The sequence below is a fragment of the Poecilia reticulata genome, linkage group LG17, assembly GCF_000633615.1.
Source record: "Poecilia reticulata strain Guanapo linkage group LG17, Guppy_female_1.0+MT, whole genome shotgun sequence".
NCBI lineage: Eukaryota > Metazoa > Chordata > Actinopteri > Cyprinodontiformes > Poeciliidae > Poecilia > Poecilia reticulata.
This window is the reverse complement of record NC_024347.1, coordinates 15927746-15943445: the sequence shown is the minus strand read 5'-3', so window position 1 is coordinate 15943445 and position 15700 is coordinate 15927746. Positions and strand designations below refer to the sequence as shown.

At 38.1% G+C, this 15700-nt stretch overlaps 1 protein-coding gene across 1 annotated transcript in view; it reads left to right on the top strand.

Annotated features, from left to right (window-relative positions):
• The first annotated feature begins 240 nt into the window (after window positions 1-240).
• Window positions 241-15700, top strand: part of LOC103479480 (kinesin-1 heavy chain) — a 25071-nt gene continuing 9611 nt past the window's right edge. The window contains exons 1-12 of the mRNA XM_008433922.2: window positions 241-633; window positions 9760-9847; window positions 9929-10002; window positions 10083-10187; window positions 11358-11406; window positions 11861-11916; window positions 12006-12093; window positions 12199-12323; window positions 12461-12565; window positions 13794-13939; window positions 15022-15170; window positions 15269-15456. Of these exons, the coding sequence (XP_008432144.1) occupies window positions 508-633; window positions 9760-9847; window positions 9929-10002; window positions 10083-10187; window positions 11358-11406; window positions 11861-11916; window positions 12006-12093; window positions 12199-12323; window positions 12461-12565; window positions 13794-13939; window positions 15022-15170; window positions 15269-15456 (1299 nt within the window). The 5' untranslated portion in view covers window positions 241-507. The remainder of the gene's footprint in view (window positions 634-9759; window positions 9848-9928; window positions 10003-10082; window positions 10188-11357; window positions 11407-11860; window positions 11917-12005; window positions 12094-12198; window positions 12324-12460; window positions 12566-13793; window positions 13940-15021; window positions 15171-15268; window positions 15457-15700) is intronic.

Sequence of the window (15700 nt, the reverse complement as noted above, 5' to 3'; positions counted from 1 at the left end):
GCTTATGTCTTCTTCAGAGGTTTTTGTGTCGTTTCTTTCAGTAGTTCTTGGTGCAGCGACACCACAGGCGATGGAAGGAACTACTTTTTCAAAGAGTTTATCTGTCTATCTATCTGTCTGCATCTATCTATCCACAAATAACAGTGGGTAGTGTCATGATGCAAAAAGTCTGGTCAGGAAATGCAACCATAGCTTTAAGGCTGCTTTGTGTTTTTGTTGAGGGGAGCGCCCTTCGGGATGATGTCATTGTGATCCAGAGCAGGAGGGGCGAGGCGGACAGCCGCTCATCCACCGGTATCATGGCTTCCTAACCGGAGGGGGAAGTGACTGAGAGGAAAACAAGGACTTTTCTCTGTTGAATGCCCGAATTATCACTGCCCTTTCCAGAACCCGAGATTTAGGACAGAGGGGTTCGGCCTCCCGACTCTCCGCCACCGGCCGCCCCTGGGATCCAGGCTCTTACTTTAGTTTTCGTATCGGTGAATTTCCATTCGTAAACCGTGGAAGATGGCCGACCCGGCGGAGTGCACCATCAAAGTGATGTGCCGTTTCAGGCCCCTGAACAGCTCCGAGGTTACCAGAGGCGACAAATACATTCCCAAATTTCAAGGGGAAGAGACTGTCGTTATCGGGGTGAGTTGTTTTATTCTGAGTGCCCGTAGGCTGTTACTTGACAGAACGCTCTGACACATCTCGCCATTTCCGATTGTCCTGTAGCTACCGCGGTTAGCACCTTAGCTTGTTAGCTTCAGCTAGCAGCGCTGAGCTGTCATTCAACAAAGCCACAGGCTGCCACAGGCTAAATTATTAACGATGCCAGTCCACCAACTTAGTATGTGGATTATTTATCAAGATATAATACATTTCGTTTCTATGCACCTGTAACTGTAAAGCTGACAGTTATGAACCGTTTGCGTCAGTATGAAGGGTAAACCAGCTTTGATATGGTGATGGCTAGCAAACAGTTAGCTAACAGGCTAGGCCAGCTTCTTCATTGCAGATTAACTGGCCCGTGCTAGCAGGCTAGTTTTAATGCTGTAGCTTAATTAAAGCTAACATGAGCTATCTGGCCAGCTGGACACGTAGCGGACCCTCCTATAAACCGTGTCGTAGAGGAGGTCTGGCTATCACAAAGAAGTGTGTTGTCATTAGAGATAAGAGAACAGCTTGGAGATACAGGGTTGGTATGATTTAATGTATTTAAAGAGCCAATTCTCAACATGCGTCATTGTACACGCACAAGTCATGTCCAGGGATGTTCAGTTTTGTCAGATTTCTCCAACCTTTTACATTTAGAAGGGGAAAAATTATAACAAACAGTTCAATTACATCTATTTATATTTACTTATAGATTTACTCATAGATATTCACTCATGTTTTTCCCAACTGGTACCATGTCTGGTCTTCTGACCTGACAATTTTTTTTTTTTTTAGCAATTTTTTGGGATTCTTCCTCCAAGGATTATAACTATGAAGTACTGGATAGATGATGTTAAATCAATTTCTTATGATGATATGTCTGGCACAGAAACCAACACTAATTGGACCAATTTCATTCCTTACCTTCACAGTTTTACTTTAACAGTGCACTTTTAGTTTCAGCCGTATTGAGAACTGATTTCAATTTTCATGTTTCTGCAAAGTTCAGCTCGAGAGCTGCGAGTAGCTCTTTGGCTCTGTGACTCACTTAATATATTAAACAAATGAAATATTGCCCTATTTTCATGAAAAGTCCTGGCCCCACCCTAGCAACTTTGGTAAATATGGTTGAGAACTACCACTGACAATAACATGTAAAAGGAAAATATTCCAAAGGTTCTTTGACCGACGTGTCTTGACTAAAAATGGTGGGAGTTTACAGTTTTGATCCAAAATCAGCCCACAAATTTAAAATAGCCTCAACTTGAAGATCACTGGAAACTGGCTGATTCTGATCGATAGTTCATCTGTATATTGCTCAGTCAAAATTCAACTGACTTTAAGGGTTTCTTAAATTGATTTTTAAAATGGATTTCAAAAGAAACCAACAATTTTAGTTAAATATTCAGTGTGTTGTGAGGACAGAAGTATTCGCTCAGGGGTATTTTCTTTGGGACAGGAGAACAGAAACCACATAAATTACAGGCAGCAATACTTGCAGGTTATGCATAAACTGGGAGTAGACAATAAAAAGGCCAGAACCTGTAACAGCACAGCTACAGAGATAGATCAGATCAGAACAAACCACTCAAACTATAAACTAAATCAATGAGGAAAGTTTTAGGTCTGGTCTTAAAGCAGGCAAGGTTTCTGACTAATGGACAAAACCTGATTTTAAAAACCCCCCTGCTCTCTGAAATCTGCCGCCCATTCAATTATTATATAGTATGATAAAGCACGCTTTCATTAAAGACAAGAAAACCCATTAAATTCACGTTTAATTTAAACAGGCTTTTATTCATAGAGTTCATGCAACAACATATTAAGTGCTGCGTGACATTAGGAAAGATGACATTGTTATATTATTCATGAATGTCATAATGAAAATATTGATTGGGGTTGACCCACCTCACTATGTCCTTTTTATCATTACAATGTCTCCACCACTCTTCCTTTGCTTTATGCTCAAGGTCACAACATGCCCAAGAAATCCAGTTGTATTTTTTGCTCTCATTGAGATTGATGATGATGATGATGGTTGTGATTCAGTGGGCTAACATTTCTGGTTTTACTTTGAGTGTTGACTTTTCATAAGTTGTGTGATTGGGATTCAATCAGCCGTGAGCTGTCAGCGCCGTCATTCGCTTCCTGGTGATACAAACCCTTATCAGGCTTGGTCAGGATAAAAAGCTTTTGTGTAAAGAGGAAGTTTTATTTTCATTGGCCTGTACAGAAGAATATAAAAATCCTAGTTTACACAAATTCACTCTGGCATGCATCAGTCCAGATTACACCTGTCATGATGACACATTTTTCTGGACGATAAATTGCCCCAGAAATTATTGCGAAAACAATAACATTGTTGTTTTAAGACTGCTTCAAGTAATATGTTAATGACATAATGACGCAAACTTGCCCTCTCAAAGACCAATTAACTTAAATTTTGTCACAATATTTTGTGGAACTATTGTGATAACAATAAAATTATAATAGATCATGTAACTGCTTTTGAAAAACATTCCTATTTAAAATTAACTTCTTCAGGATGGCGGTTATTTAAAAAGTGATTTATATCACTAAACTGCACACAGTAACTGAATTTAATCATATTTTCTATTTTACTGATATTTATTGACTCTCTTGCAACAAACTGTGGAGAAACTAGTAAAAATTCAGATGATGGTGTCAGATTATTAATTGAAATTTATCTAGACAATAAATCCTAAATTTTATGATAAAAAAATGTGAAAAATGGCTACACAAAACCATTAATCTCTCTGTATGCAAAATTGGCCATCAGAAAATATTACTCATAAGAATGGAAATGATCAAACTCATTTTGATTTTTTTCAAGAGATTAATTGATTAATTGTTTATTGCGTCAGGTTTCATCCAGATCTGTATGGCTGAAATGAACCCTTTTTTTAAAATATATATATTTAGTTTGTTTCCCCTCATCCTTTTAGCTGTCTAAAAGTGCGTATATTATGCCATAAAAACATGGTTAAATATTATAATTTCCTTGTGGACTTTGACTGCAATATACTAACTCATGCAAACTCATATAATCTCATATTAAACAGACTACAAAGCTTTAGAATTTTTCCTTTTGGGCTGATCAGATATTCATCCCATTCCTCTTTTATTCAAACTTTAGGTGTTAAATGTTGAATACAACAGAGTTATTCATTTGTTTCATGCAAAACAAAGGCGACTGTTGTAACTGCAGCCACTTCCTGAGCAGCCGTGCCGACTCTGGCTGCAGGCCTTTGGCTCTCAGAGCCCCTAAGGCGTGGTGCAGCCCTGCCCAGCTCAGAGTGCCAGTCATGCTGCTGGAACAGCAGTGCACGTTGGTGGAAACGCATGTGTTGCAAAGCAGCAGCCTGTTGCCTCTGATGGTGCATCTGCTTTGGCGAGTGCAGCACTCATAGGTAGCAGCAGCAGTGTTGCCTCCTGGGTAATCTCCTTGTTTTCTCTCCTGGTTACCAGCTGTTGGACCAATCAGGGTAGGCTGCTGGCTGGGCGCTGGGCAATCTCTCGGGGTGGGGAGGGTAATTATTATTGTTATGGTGATGTACTTTGTTTTGCTGATGCTCTAGAGTCATTTTGCTTTTATTTTTGGTTCATTTTTAGAAACCTGAGGCTATGGCTGGGCAATATGGTTTAAAAATTAAATCATTTTTTTCATAACGGATTCAATTGGCTATTTAAAAACATTTTTGTTTCTAAAGACAAAAAATATTCACAAAAAGTGAATTTTATTTCCATCATCCCTTCTGCGAGTTGTAGGACGGAGTATCAGGGAAAAACTACAAGAATGCATTTTATTGCAAGAATATAGATATAATGGCAGAATAAATATGCAATTATACCAGAAGAATATCTTAGTTACAGGAAAAAGTTGTTTTAATGAGAAAAAAGCTTTAACAGTTATTAAAATCTGACGTGACCAGCTCAGTTTGTTGTCCTTTCTTTGAAATAGACACAGTAGTTTTGCTCAATTCTTTAAAAATAATTTGATGCTGAAGTGTTAAAATTTGATTTGAAGTATTAGTTTATCTGTAAAACACATAAAGTGTAACTTTACAAGATGCTCAACATTCCCCATTTAAATTTTTTATGTTTCATAAGTGATGCACCACTTCACTTTTTCACTCCTGATAAAAATATCTCAGGTTTTATACCGACTGATACAGAAAAACAAAGCTGAATTGACTTGAAACATTTTTTTAACACAGACATAAATGTAAAGAATGACAAATATATTTAATAACTCTGCACCAGTAAAAGCACACTTAAACACTCCAATAGCTTCACAAGTTTGGTCAAACATGTAAAAAACAACACAACTTGAATGTGTTCAGTCAGTGCAATTAACTGACAAATGTCCACTGATACTCGAACTAGAATTATTGTCAATATCGGCACTGATACATTATCAAATCGGTGTGTCTTTTTTTATATATATATATATATAATGTGTGTGTTTGTGAAACAAAATGGCGGCTTTGGGCGGATTAACTTTGGTGAACACAAATTCAGATTTGGGTTCACCAAGAATTTGATTAATTGATAAAATGTGTTTATAGCTAAGCCCTACTTGAGGTTTTGCCATTACCACATTGATATCACTTATATCTGAGTGAATACAGACCTTTATTTAAAAGCATCTCAATACAACATTCTGCTACTTTTTTGCCTGAAAGGTAGGAAGATAAAATTTCCAGATGAGGTTGTACTGGTGGTGGAGTTACAAGCTTGATTTGCTGCTAAGGGCAAACACGTTTGTGAATTATTCATGCTGCTGCTTCTCCATTCACTTGTAGGCTAAAATATCAGATTATTATCCTAAGGTTTTCTGTAATTTTCCTGGTTTCCATTCAGGAACCCAGGGAAGTCCTATCAAACAGAAATTAGCTATTTTTAGAGCATGGCAAATAACCTTGTGCACTGTACAGTCATGGCCAAACGTTTTGAGAATGATTCAAATGTTAGTTTTTACAAAGTCTACTGCTTCAATTTTTATAATGGCAATTTGCATATACTCCAGAATGTTATAAAGAGTGATCAACTTAACGGCAATTAATTTGCAAAGTCAATATTTGCCTAGAAAATGAACTTTATCCCCCAAAACACATTTCGACTTAATTGCAGCCCTGCCTTAAAAGGACCAGCTAACATCGTTTCAGTGATTGCTCCATTAACACAGGTGTGGGTGTTGATGAGGACAGGGCTGGAGATCAATCTGTCATAAATAAGTAAGAATGACACCACTGGACACTTTAAAAAGAGGCTGGTGCTTGGCATCATTGTTTCTCTTCTGTGAACCATGGTTATCTCTAAAGAAACACGTGCAGTCATAATTGGACTGCACAAAATGGCCTAACAGGGACGAGTATCGCAGCTAGAAAGATTGCACCTCAGTCAACAATCTATTTCATCATCAAGAACTTCAAGGAGAGAGGTTCCATTGTTGCCAAAAAGGCTCCAGGGAGCCCAAGAAAGACCAGCAAGCGCCAGGACCGTCTCTTAAAAGTGTTTCAGCTGCGGGATCGGCCTACCAGCAGTGCAGAGCTTGCTCAGGAATGGCAGCAGGCAGGTGTGAGTGCATCTGCACGCACTGTGAGGCGGAGACTCTTGGAGCAAGGCCTGGTCTCAAGGAGGGCAGCAAAGAAGCCACTTCTCTCCAGGAAAGAMATCAGGGACAGACTGATATTCTGCAAAAGGTACAGGGAGTGGACTGCTGAGGACTGGGGKAAAGTCATTTTCTCTGATRAATCCCCTTTCYGATTGTTTGGGACATCTGGAAAACRGCTTGTTCGGAGAAGACGAGGTGAGCGCTACCACCAGTCTTGTCTCATGYCAACTGTAAAGCATCCTGAAACCATTCATGTGTGGGGTTGCTTCTCAGCCAAGGGAGTCGGCTCTCTCACAGTCTGGCCTAAAAACACAGCCATGAATAAAGAATGGTACCAGAATGTCCTCTGAGAGCAACTTCTCCCAACCGTCCAAGAGCAGGTTGGTGATGAACAATGCCTTTTCCAGCATGATGGAGCACCTTGTCATAAAGCAAAGGTGATAACAAACTGGCTCAGGGAACAAAACAGAGATTTTGGGTCCATGGCCTGGAAACTCCCCAGATCTTAATCCCATTGAAAACTTGTGGTCAATCTTCAAGAGATGGGTGGACAAACAAAAACATAGGAATTCTGACAAAATGCAAGCATTGATTGTACAAGAATGGACTGCTGTCAGTCAGGATTTGGTCCAGAAGTTGATTGAGAGCATGCCAGGGAGAATTGCAGAGGTCCTGAAGAAGAGGAATCAACACTACAAATATTGGCTTGCTGCATTAACTCATTCTAACTCAATCAATCAATCAATCAATCAATCAAATTTTATTTGTATAGCACATTTCAGCAGCAAGGCATTTCAAAGTGCTTTAAAGTGCTGTCAAAGCTTTTGTTACTCATAACATGATTGCAATTGTATTTCTGTATGTGAWGAAAACATCTGACATGAAAACCAGAGGGCAGCAGATCATGTGAAAATATATTTGTGTCATTCTCAAAACTTTTGGCCATGACTGTAGGATGGCCTAATTAAAGTCTGATTTCTGTTATGCAAGAAGCAAAGATTTTACCCAAAAACAAATTGAATGATTTCAATTGATTTAGAGGACAACGTTACACTGTGCCATGAGCAAAAGGAAGAGGGTGATCAAGCTCTTATGACTCCAACAATACATTACAGTGTAATTGCAATTTAAAACAGTAATCCAATTAGTGAGAAGTGTAAGTAACGAGGCCAATAGCTGCAGTGACGGTGAGGACGTTAAACCTCCCATTGTTTGCTCCCAACCTTTTGTCAGTTTGGATATCAGCTGCCTGCTGTGGTTAATGACCAGGATGTAGATCTCTGGAGGGAATTACTGCTGGTTCAAAATCCTGCTAGGCTATACACTAAAAAATTATATATACACAATGATGTCGTCTTTTTCTTTTAGCTTAAATTAGGAGTGTGTTATTATCCCCAATGATAAGTGGCAACTTCAGTGTGACTGTATTTTTATGGCTACCTGTACAGAAGCCATAAACTGAAATGTAATTTCTACAGCGCAACAATATAACCTCATATAATTTTTTTATTTGGGATGATATTGATAGAATTTTTATTTTACTTTTTTTTAATATATTTTAACACCTTTTTGGGGGAAAAAACGACCAGAAATGGACGGAAACGAGATGTAAATAAATACCGGTTCTTCATATCGGCCCAGTTTTATTTATTGGACTGATACCGATATTTAAAAAAATAATATTGGCCGACACTTGAATGTACAATAAGCAATAAATCAATCACATGGTAAATTAAATAATTTAGAGTTGCATGATTTATTGTTTTTCTCTTTTATCTCTACCAAAAACTGGATGACAAAAGTCTTCAGTTTGGTGATTCGGTCTCAGTCAAGCACACCATTGTTTACTGAGACTAAATAATTAATTTAATTTATTGTTTCCGCTGTTTTATTTATTTTGGATATTTAAAATGTCTTCCAGTTCCAGTGAATTTAAAGTTTATTGATCTTTGAGACTGTGTTCTCGCATTATTATTACCCCTTTGTTACTTGAAAATGCTCTTAAAACCACCAGATTATCGTTTATTACAATAATGTCTGAGATAATTTATTGTCAAGCAGAGTTTGTCGATACAGGCCTACTTGGATATTTTTCCAAGTTGTCATGCATCCCTCCGACAACCACACCTCTTCACAGCCAGAGATGAGATGAGTCAACTGGAAATGCGAATCCCCTAAACGCAGCACGCCGCCTCAGACAAACCTCAGAGTTGCTTCTAACATCAGATTCATTGCCCTTCGCTTTCCGTCTTAAATGCAGCTGCATCGATCGCTTTCTCACTGGGATTGTGCCTCAAAGTTTTGATTGGCTCACAGGTTGCCAACATCAGCTACACTGTGCTTGATCCAATAGCCTGTCTCCGAAACTGCTGCTTAAAGCTCATGAGCTGGTTTTGGGTCATTTTGCAGAATTTAGGTTTAAAATCATCATTAATGTTAAAGTTTTATCACTTCCAACAACGTCTTGTATCATAACACTGACAGAGATTAGCTGAGGTAAAACAATTTCGCTACTGTACTCAACTTTATTTTAAATATTCATTAACAAAATACTTTTTTCATATATAAGTTGTGGTATAGTTTGTCGGGTTTATGTTAAATACACGCCAAAAAACATGGGTAGAAAATTGGGTGATCATTTACTGCATCGTTTATCATTTATTGTGATAAATTATAAGATTTTTGATTTATTGTTGTGATAAATATCTAATTATATTTAAAAACAAAACTGTCCATAGTGTTGGGATTATTTTGACTATTTTTTCCACAATTTGTTCGAGAGCCTGAATAAATATATAAATATTGTGTGCAGTTTAGTGATAAAAATCACACTTAACTTTTAAGAGGCTGGTGTCCTGAAGAAGCACAGTAGACATGGATATGGTTTTCAAAAGCAGGATTCGTATGTTTATGATTTATTTACCATTCAGCCAGAACCATGCAGTTTGCTAAAAAAATAGTAATAAATGGTTGTTGCTGTTATTTTTACCGTTATCACAAGAGTACCACAAAATATCGCTCACCCCAATTGAAAATCATCCTGTTTTAATGTGTTGTCAAATACAAAAAGTAGATTTTTGTTTTGTTTTAGTTTTCATACATTTAAAGAATAAAAGTTTGGATTTTTTTCCATTCAAGGCAAAATTGGCTGTTTTCACTCATTAGATAATTGATTGATGAATCACAAACCACTTCTTTCAGAAAACAGATTCAACAGATTCCCTTTTTCCACACAGCTAAAGCAGGTGTGACACTTTTACTGTTTTTATAAAAACACTGAAGCATCAGGAGCTTCTGAGCCAAGTTGGCAAGTAGGTGTGAAGTGTTCAGTGTCCTGAACAGAGCTGAGAGCATCGTGGTTGGTTTATGTAAGTGACTTGTGAAAGGTTGAAGTACGTTAAACGCGCTTTGCAGCCATGTTGTAAAAATGTCCTTTGTTTTCAGGTAAACTGTTGCTCATGGTATTTTCCTCTTTATTTCAGGGTAAACCCTACATGTTTGACAGAGTGTTTCAGTCAAATACAACACAAGAACAAGTCTACAACGCTTGTGCCCAAAAGATTGTAAAAGGTGAGATTTGCAGCTTCAGCTAACGCCGAAACCATTTGAATCGTCGTTTCACTGTTTTATTTTTGTCCGTTTTCCAAATAGATGTTCTTGAGGGATACAATGGGACAATTTTTGCTTATGGACAGACGTCATCTGGGAAAACGCACACCATGGAGGTAAGAAGTAACTTAATACTTTCAGGTCATCACATTTAAGATTCTTCTCTTTAATTTGCCTTTGCCTATTGCCTTTTTAGGGGAATCTCCACGACACAGACTCAATGGGCATCATCCCCAGGATAGTACAGGACATCTTCAACTACATCTATTCCATGGATGAAAACCTGGAGTTTCATATTAAAGTAAGGATGGTGTTTTGATGTCATGTTCTTCATGGCTTGGTTTTTTATTTTAAGAAATGACCTGCAGTTTTGTTCTGCTGCATCATGTTTCCTGTGTTTCTCAGTTTATTTTTTAAATACACTTCTGTTTTTTGTCTTGCAGCTCATAGTGTAACAAATAGTCTCTTAACAAAATATTCAAAAAAATTTCTGACTTTACAAACCTTAAAGTATTTTATTGGGATTTTATGCGATCAACAAACAGAAAATAACATTTAATTGCAGTTTACCAAAAGGAAACCAAAATGTAACTTTATGGTCAACATGCAAAATCTTGTGTGTAACACAAAATGAGCACTGCATGTGGCAGCATCAGGCTGTGTGAATAGGATAAATGCAGGGCAGGGATATAAGAAAGCAGTTCAGAGGCTATAAAAGATTAGACTCTGCAGTCGAGGTTCACCTTCCAGCAGAACAACAACTGAAACGTGGAGCGGGACTAAAGCATATTCATGACTTGGACCGGCTCAGTCAAAGTCCAGGCCTACATTTTAATCAGAATCTGTGGCAATACTTGCATATTGATGTTCACAGATTTTTTTTCCATCCAAGAACAGAACAGGACAGTACAGAAGAAAAAACTCAGAAATTTTGAGATTAGACTAGAAAAAAATCGGAAATTTCCAAAAGTTGAAAATTTTCAACTTTATGAGCTCAGAAAACGTCAATGTTTTTTTTTTTTTTTTTTAGAAAATTCCTTAGATTAATCCAAAAATTCTCTACTTTTTTTTTTGTTGATAATTTTAAAATGTTGGCTTAGAAATTTCTTTATTTTTCTAGAAAATCTGAGATCTTTTTTTTCTCCAATGCCCCTACTATGCTGTAGTAGGGGCAACAATCAGTTTTTTTTTAATGAAAGGCAATTCAGGTTTTCTCTTTCCACTCCTGTTAAAATTAATCATAATTAATGGTTGTAATGTAAAAGTTTATTGGTATTCATGAAAGTTACTGTATCTGAAATAAAAATTAAAACAAAATGAAAAAATCGCTTTTCTTCATCTCAGCTCTTGATTATGTATATTTTTTTAGAAGATGCAAATGCTTTATCAACAGCAAACAAAACAACCAGTAAGCTTTTGTTTATTCTCTCTGCCGAATAACCAAATAATGTGGATCTTTCTCTGTTTGCAGGTTTCATATTTTGAAATCTACTTAGACAAAATCCGAGACCTTTTGGATGGTAGGTGAATCCGACGACCTTCCTTAATGATTCCAAACTGTGGCAGCAGATGTGACTGAGAAAACTGCCAACAGCGTAAAAATGTTGGAACAGAGTGAATAGTTATTATAATCACTCGGAGGCAGACTGTTTGAGCAATAAATGCTCTTAATTTTAATTGTCAGTATTCCACGTTTACAACAGGTAGGCTGTTTAAAAATGTCCATATGTAGCTCTGACTGAAAACAAGGTGTGGAAAATGTTTGGTAGTTTTATATGAGGTGGAGTTCAGTTGTTTGTTTTTTTGGCTTTTATATAAGTACAAACATTCTAGTAAAAGGTCAGAGACTCATAAATGGTGTGCAGATATTTAGGAGAATCAAAGAGAAATGCACTGATGCAATCAAAATTGTTTGTTTGACTTCATATAACCTTTATTTGTGTTATAAAACGACTGTTTTTACTTTCCTTCCAGTGTCGAAGACCAATTTATCAGTGCATGAAGATAAAAACAGAGTACCCTACGTCAAGGTGAGACCTCCTGTCCTGTGAAACATCTGGTAAAACCAGCTAAGGGAGCTGAATAAACTTGTTTTATTTCCTGTTTTCTTTTTTTAAAGGGCTGCACTGAGAGGTTCGTGTGCAGCCCAGAGGAAGTCATGGACACGATTGATGAAGGCAAATCTAACAGACATGTAGCAGTCACAAGTAAGAAGCCATCCTGCTCTTTGCAGAAACTCAAACTGTTTATTTTCAGGCTTATTTGGTTTTATTGCAGGTGACCTTCTGACCAAAACCGTTTTTGCTCCTTAGACATGAACGAGCACAGCTCCAGGAGTCACAGCATCTTCCTGATAAACGTTAAGCAGGAGAACACTCAGACGGAGCAGAAGCTCAGTGGGAAACTCTACCTGGTGGATCTGGCTGGTAGTGAAAAGGTGACAGAAACGTCTGAGATAATCAGCCATATTTGTTGCACTCCAGCTGCGTTGCTTGAATTTGTGATTACGTTTGCAGTGTCGCTTCTGTGCTTTGGGTTTTTTATGTGGTTTTGGTGTTTTTCTGTGGTCTGCAGGTTAGTAAAACTGGTGCAGAGGGAGCCGTGCTTGATGAAGCCAAGAACATCAACAAGTCTCTGTCATCTCTGGGAAACGTCATCTCCGCGCTGGCTGAAGGAACGGTGAGTTGTTTTGTTTTAATTCATCACAGAGCCTGGAAAAGTCAGGATAACTCAGGAAAACATATTTATATTTCCAGATTCCAACCATCCAATCTTTAATCCTTCCCTTATACAGCCGTCATCCTTCCAGTTTTTGATTTATACATCCATCTGTCCAGTCTCCTATCCATCTATTCAGTTTGTATCTGTTCAATCACATGAAACATTGCAGATTCCCAGTTATTGACATTTACAACCTACCTCAGCAATCTGTTGCTTTATGGTTTGTTGAGCATGCAGATAATGGAGGGTAATTTTGTTTTTTAATACTCAAATGTCCAGAACGTTTTCAACATTGGACTTTGGATAAGATAATTTGAAAGAAAAATCTGTGCTAACATTAATGGGTAAAAAGCTTCCTGAAAACGCAGATTTGATCAGTAAAATTAACACGAACTGATTCTCCATAACCGAATTAACATGTATCTGTTTTGATGTAATTATTCTGCAGCGCACTGAATCTCTTCCACCCTGAGGCAGTGATTTTTATTTAAATTGTTTTTATTTAAATTACATGTTTAACGTCTTAATATGAGTCGTTGCTACTTATAAGAGCGGAAAGAACAGGAGCACAGACCGTTTGCCAGCTGCACAGCCTGGAGCTTGAGCTTCCATGATGAAAACAAACATGTTTTCTGTTTTCTTTGTGCTGAATTTTCATTTTAAGACATCTACAGGTCCTTTGTGTTGCAGAAATAACTTTGCGCAGATAAAAACTCTCCTCCTAGCAACGCCTCGCTCGAGCTTTTCTTTCTCATTTCACCCTTTTCACTTTGATCAAGTGTAGGTTTGTTCTGCGGCTCATTCGCTCTGTAAACAACCTGCGGCAGACAGCTGCTGAGATATTTATGACGCTCTGAAACAAATTAGCTATTGTCCGGAGATGTCTCCTTCCCCGCTGAGCAGAATGTGTTGTAAGGAACGATGGCAGCCTGCTGCAGCTTGGCTGTTTTTACTCAAAGTAATCGTATATCAGGTGATTTGGTAATGACCAGGTAGTTGTGAGAGCAGGAACATAACCTGCTAAAGCTCAGTGTTTCAGACTGGTACATCTCGGTTCAGGAAATGCCAGCTGTGTTTCAGGTCTTGTTCTCTTTTCTAACTTTGTTTTTTCCTATTTATAATGCATAAATAGTATGAATTAGTCATTCAGCTCCGATACAATACAATCTTCTGTGCATGTTTTCAGGCCTACATCCCTTACCGAGACAGCAAGATGACCCGTATCCTGCAGGACTCGCTGGGTGGTAACTGTCGAACCACCATAGTGATCTGCTGCTCACCTTCCTCCTACAACGAGGCTGAAACCAAATCCACCCTGATGTTTGGACAAAGGTAACCCAGAAGAACAGACTGAACAGCTTTACTTTTTGGCACAAAAGACTGACTGAATGTTGGGTCTCTTAATTTAGTTAGAAATCAAGTTTATTTGAATGTCACATTTCATGGATTGGTCAAAGAGCTCTGCATGTTAAATGCATAATACAGTTACCAATTATGAATAAACACAACATTTTGTAAAATTACATTAGATATTTTGACCAAAAAACTCCAAAAAACTGGTTTGCAGTTTTCTGGAGGTTTGTTCCCCATGTGTTCTAGAAATGTGTTTCAGGTGATAGAAGGCTGATTTTTGTAATTGTCTTTTTGTCTCTCTGAAGGTCCATCACTAAACCCAGATTTTGGACCTGATGATTAGTTTCTGTAGTAACTGAAGCTGTGATCTGACTATAAATCATTTCTCTTTAGGAAAACCTCAATATCGTGAATTACAGCTTCAAAAGCATTTAAAAGATAAATTTTTTGTTACTTTATTGTGATCCTAGACTGAAAAACAGCAATCCAACTTTAATTTGAGTATAATTTGGAACTCAGTCTGAAGGAATGCCAGTTAAGGGAATAATTAACTGGCAGCCCTGCTGTTACTGCTTTGTTCAGCTCTTTTACCAGTAAAACAGCATCTACTCTTTAATTTTTCACAAGGTTGGAGCATATAAAAAGAGGAATCTTTCTTCATTCCTTTTTGCGCAATCTCTCTCAATCATCCATAATCGAATTTGGGTCGAATTTGCCTGTTGTGTAAATGTAACCAATGTTAGAATCACCGTACCAGTCCAAATAGTTTAGCAAACTTAAAATGAACTCACTGTTGTAGTGGTTGGACTAGAAAAGTAAAGTGAGACATCGTGTTTTTTCCAGAATAAATTGGCCTTTCTGTTGCATCATTTATACCCCAGGGAAACCGAAAGATGAGCATTACTAATTAAAAACTTGCATTATTACAGAAAAGTGTGAAATTTTGCTCTCAAACTGAAATATTAGGAGCTTGCTTTGAGGTGCCGCTTTGCTGATTACATTCATTCCAGTTTCCTGGTTTTTATTTTTTTCTTGTATATTTATTTTTTTCAAACATCCAGAGCGAAGACCATTAAGAACACGGTGACTGTGAACATCGAGCTGACGGCAGAGCAGTGGAAGCAGAAATACGAGAGGGAGAAGGAGAAGAACAAAACTCTGAGGAACACCATCAACTGGCTGGAGAACGAGCTCAACCGCTGGAGAAACGGTGAGGCAGAACCCGCTCCGGGTCACTGGTTCCGGCCTAAACCGCCTCTCTGCAGACCTCATTGTGGTTTTTTTTCTGTTTTCTTTACTCAACACCAGGAGAGAGCGTCCCCGTGGAGGAGCAGTTCGACAAAGAGAAGGCGAACGCCGAGGTGCTTGCTCTGGACAACATCATCAACGAAAAGTCGGCCTCTACGCCCAACGTGCCCGGCGTTCGTCTCACGGACGTAGAGAAGGACAAGTGTGAGGCGGAGCTGACGAAGCTTTACAAACAGCTGGACGATAAGGTGAGGCAGAGCAAACTGCAGCAGTCTGTAACGTAGATGAATATAGCTTTAGGTTTCCATTCAAGCCTTAAAGAAGTGTGGCACTGTGCTGCTCTGCTGCGAAAACCTCAGAAATCAACGTTTGGTTTAATGGTTCAATGAAAGCAAGTATCAGAATAATTGGGATTCAGCTGCAAATGTTAGTGTTTTTCAGGCTCTTATGTTCCCTTTAGTGACAGAGTTTATTCTTAGAGCCTTATATATA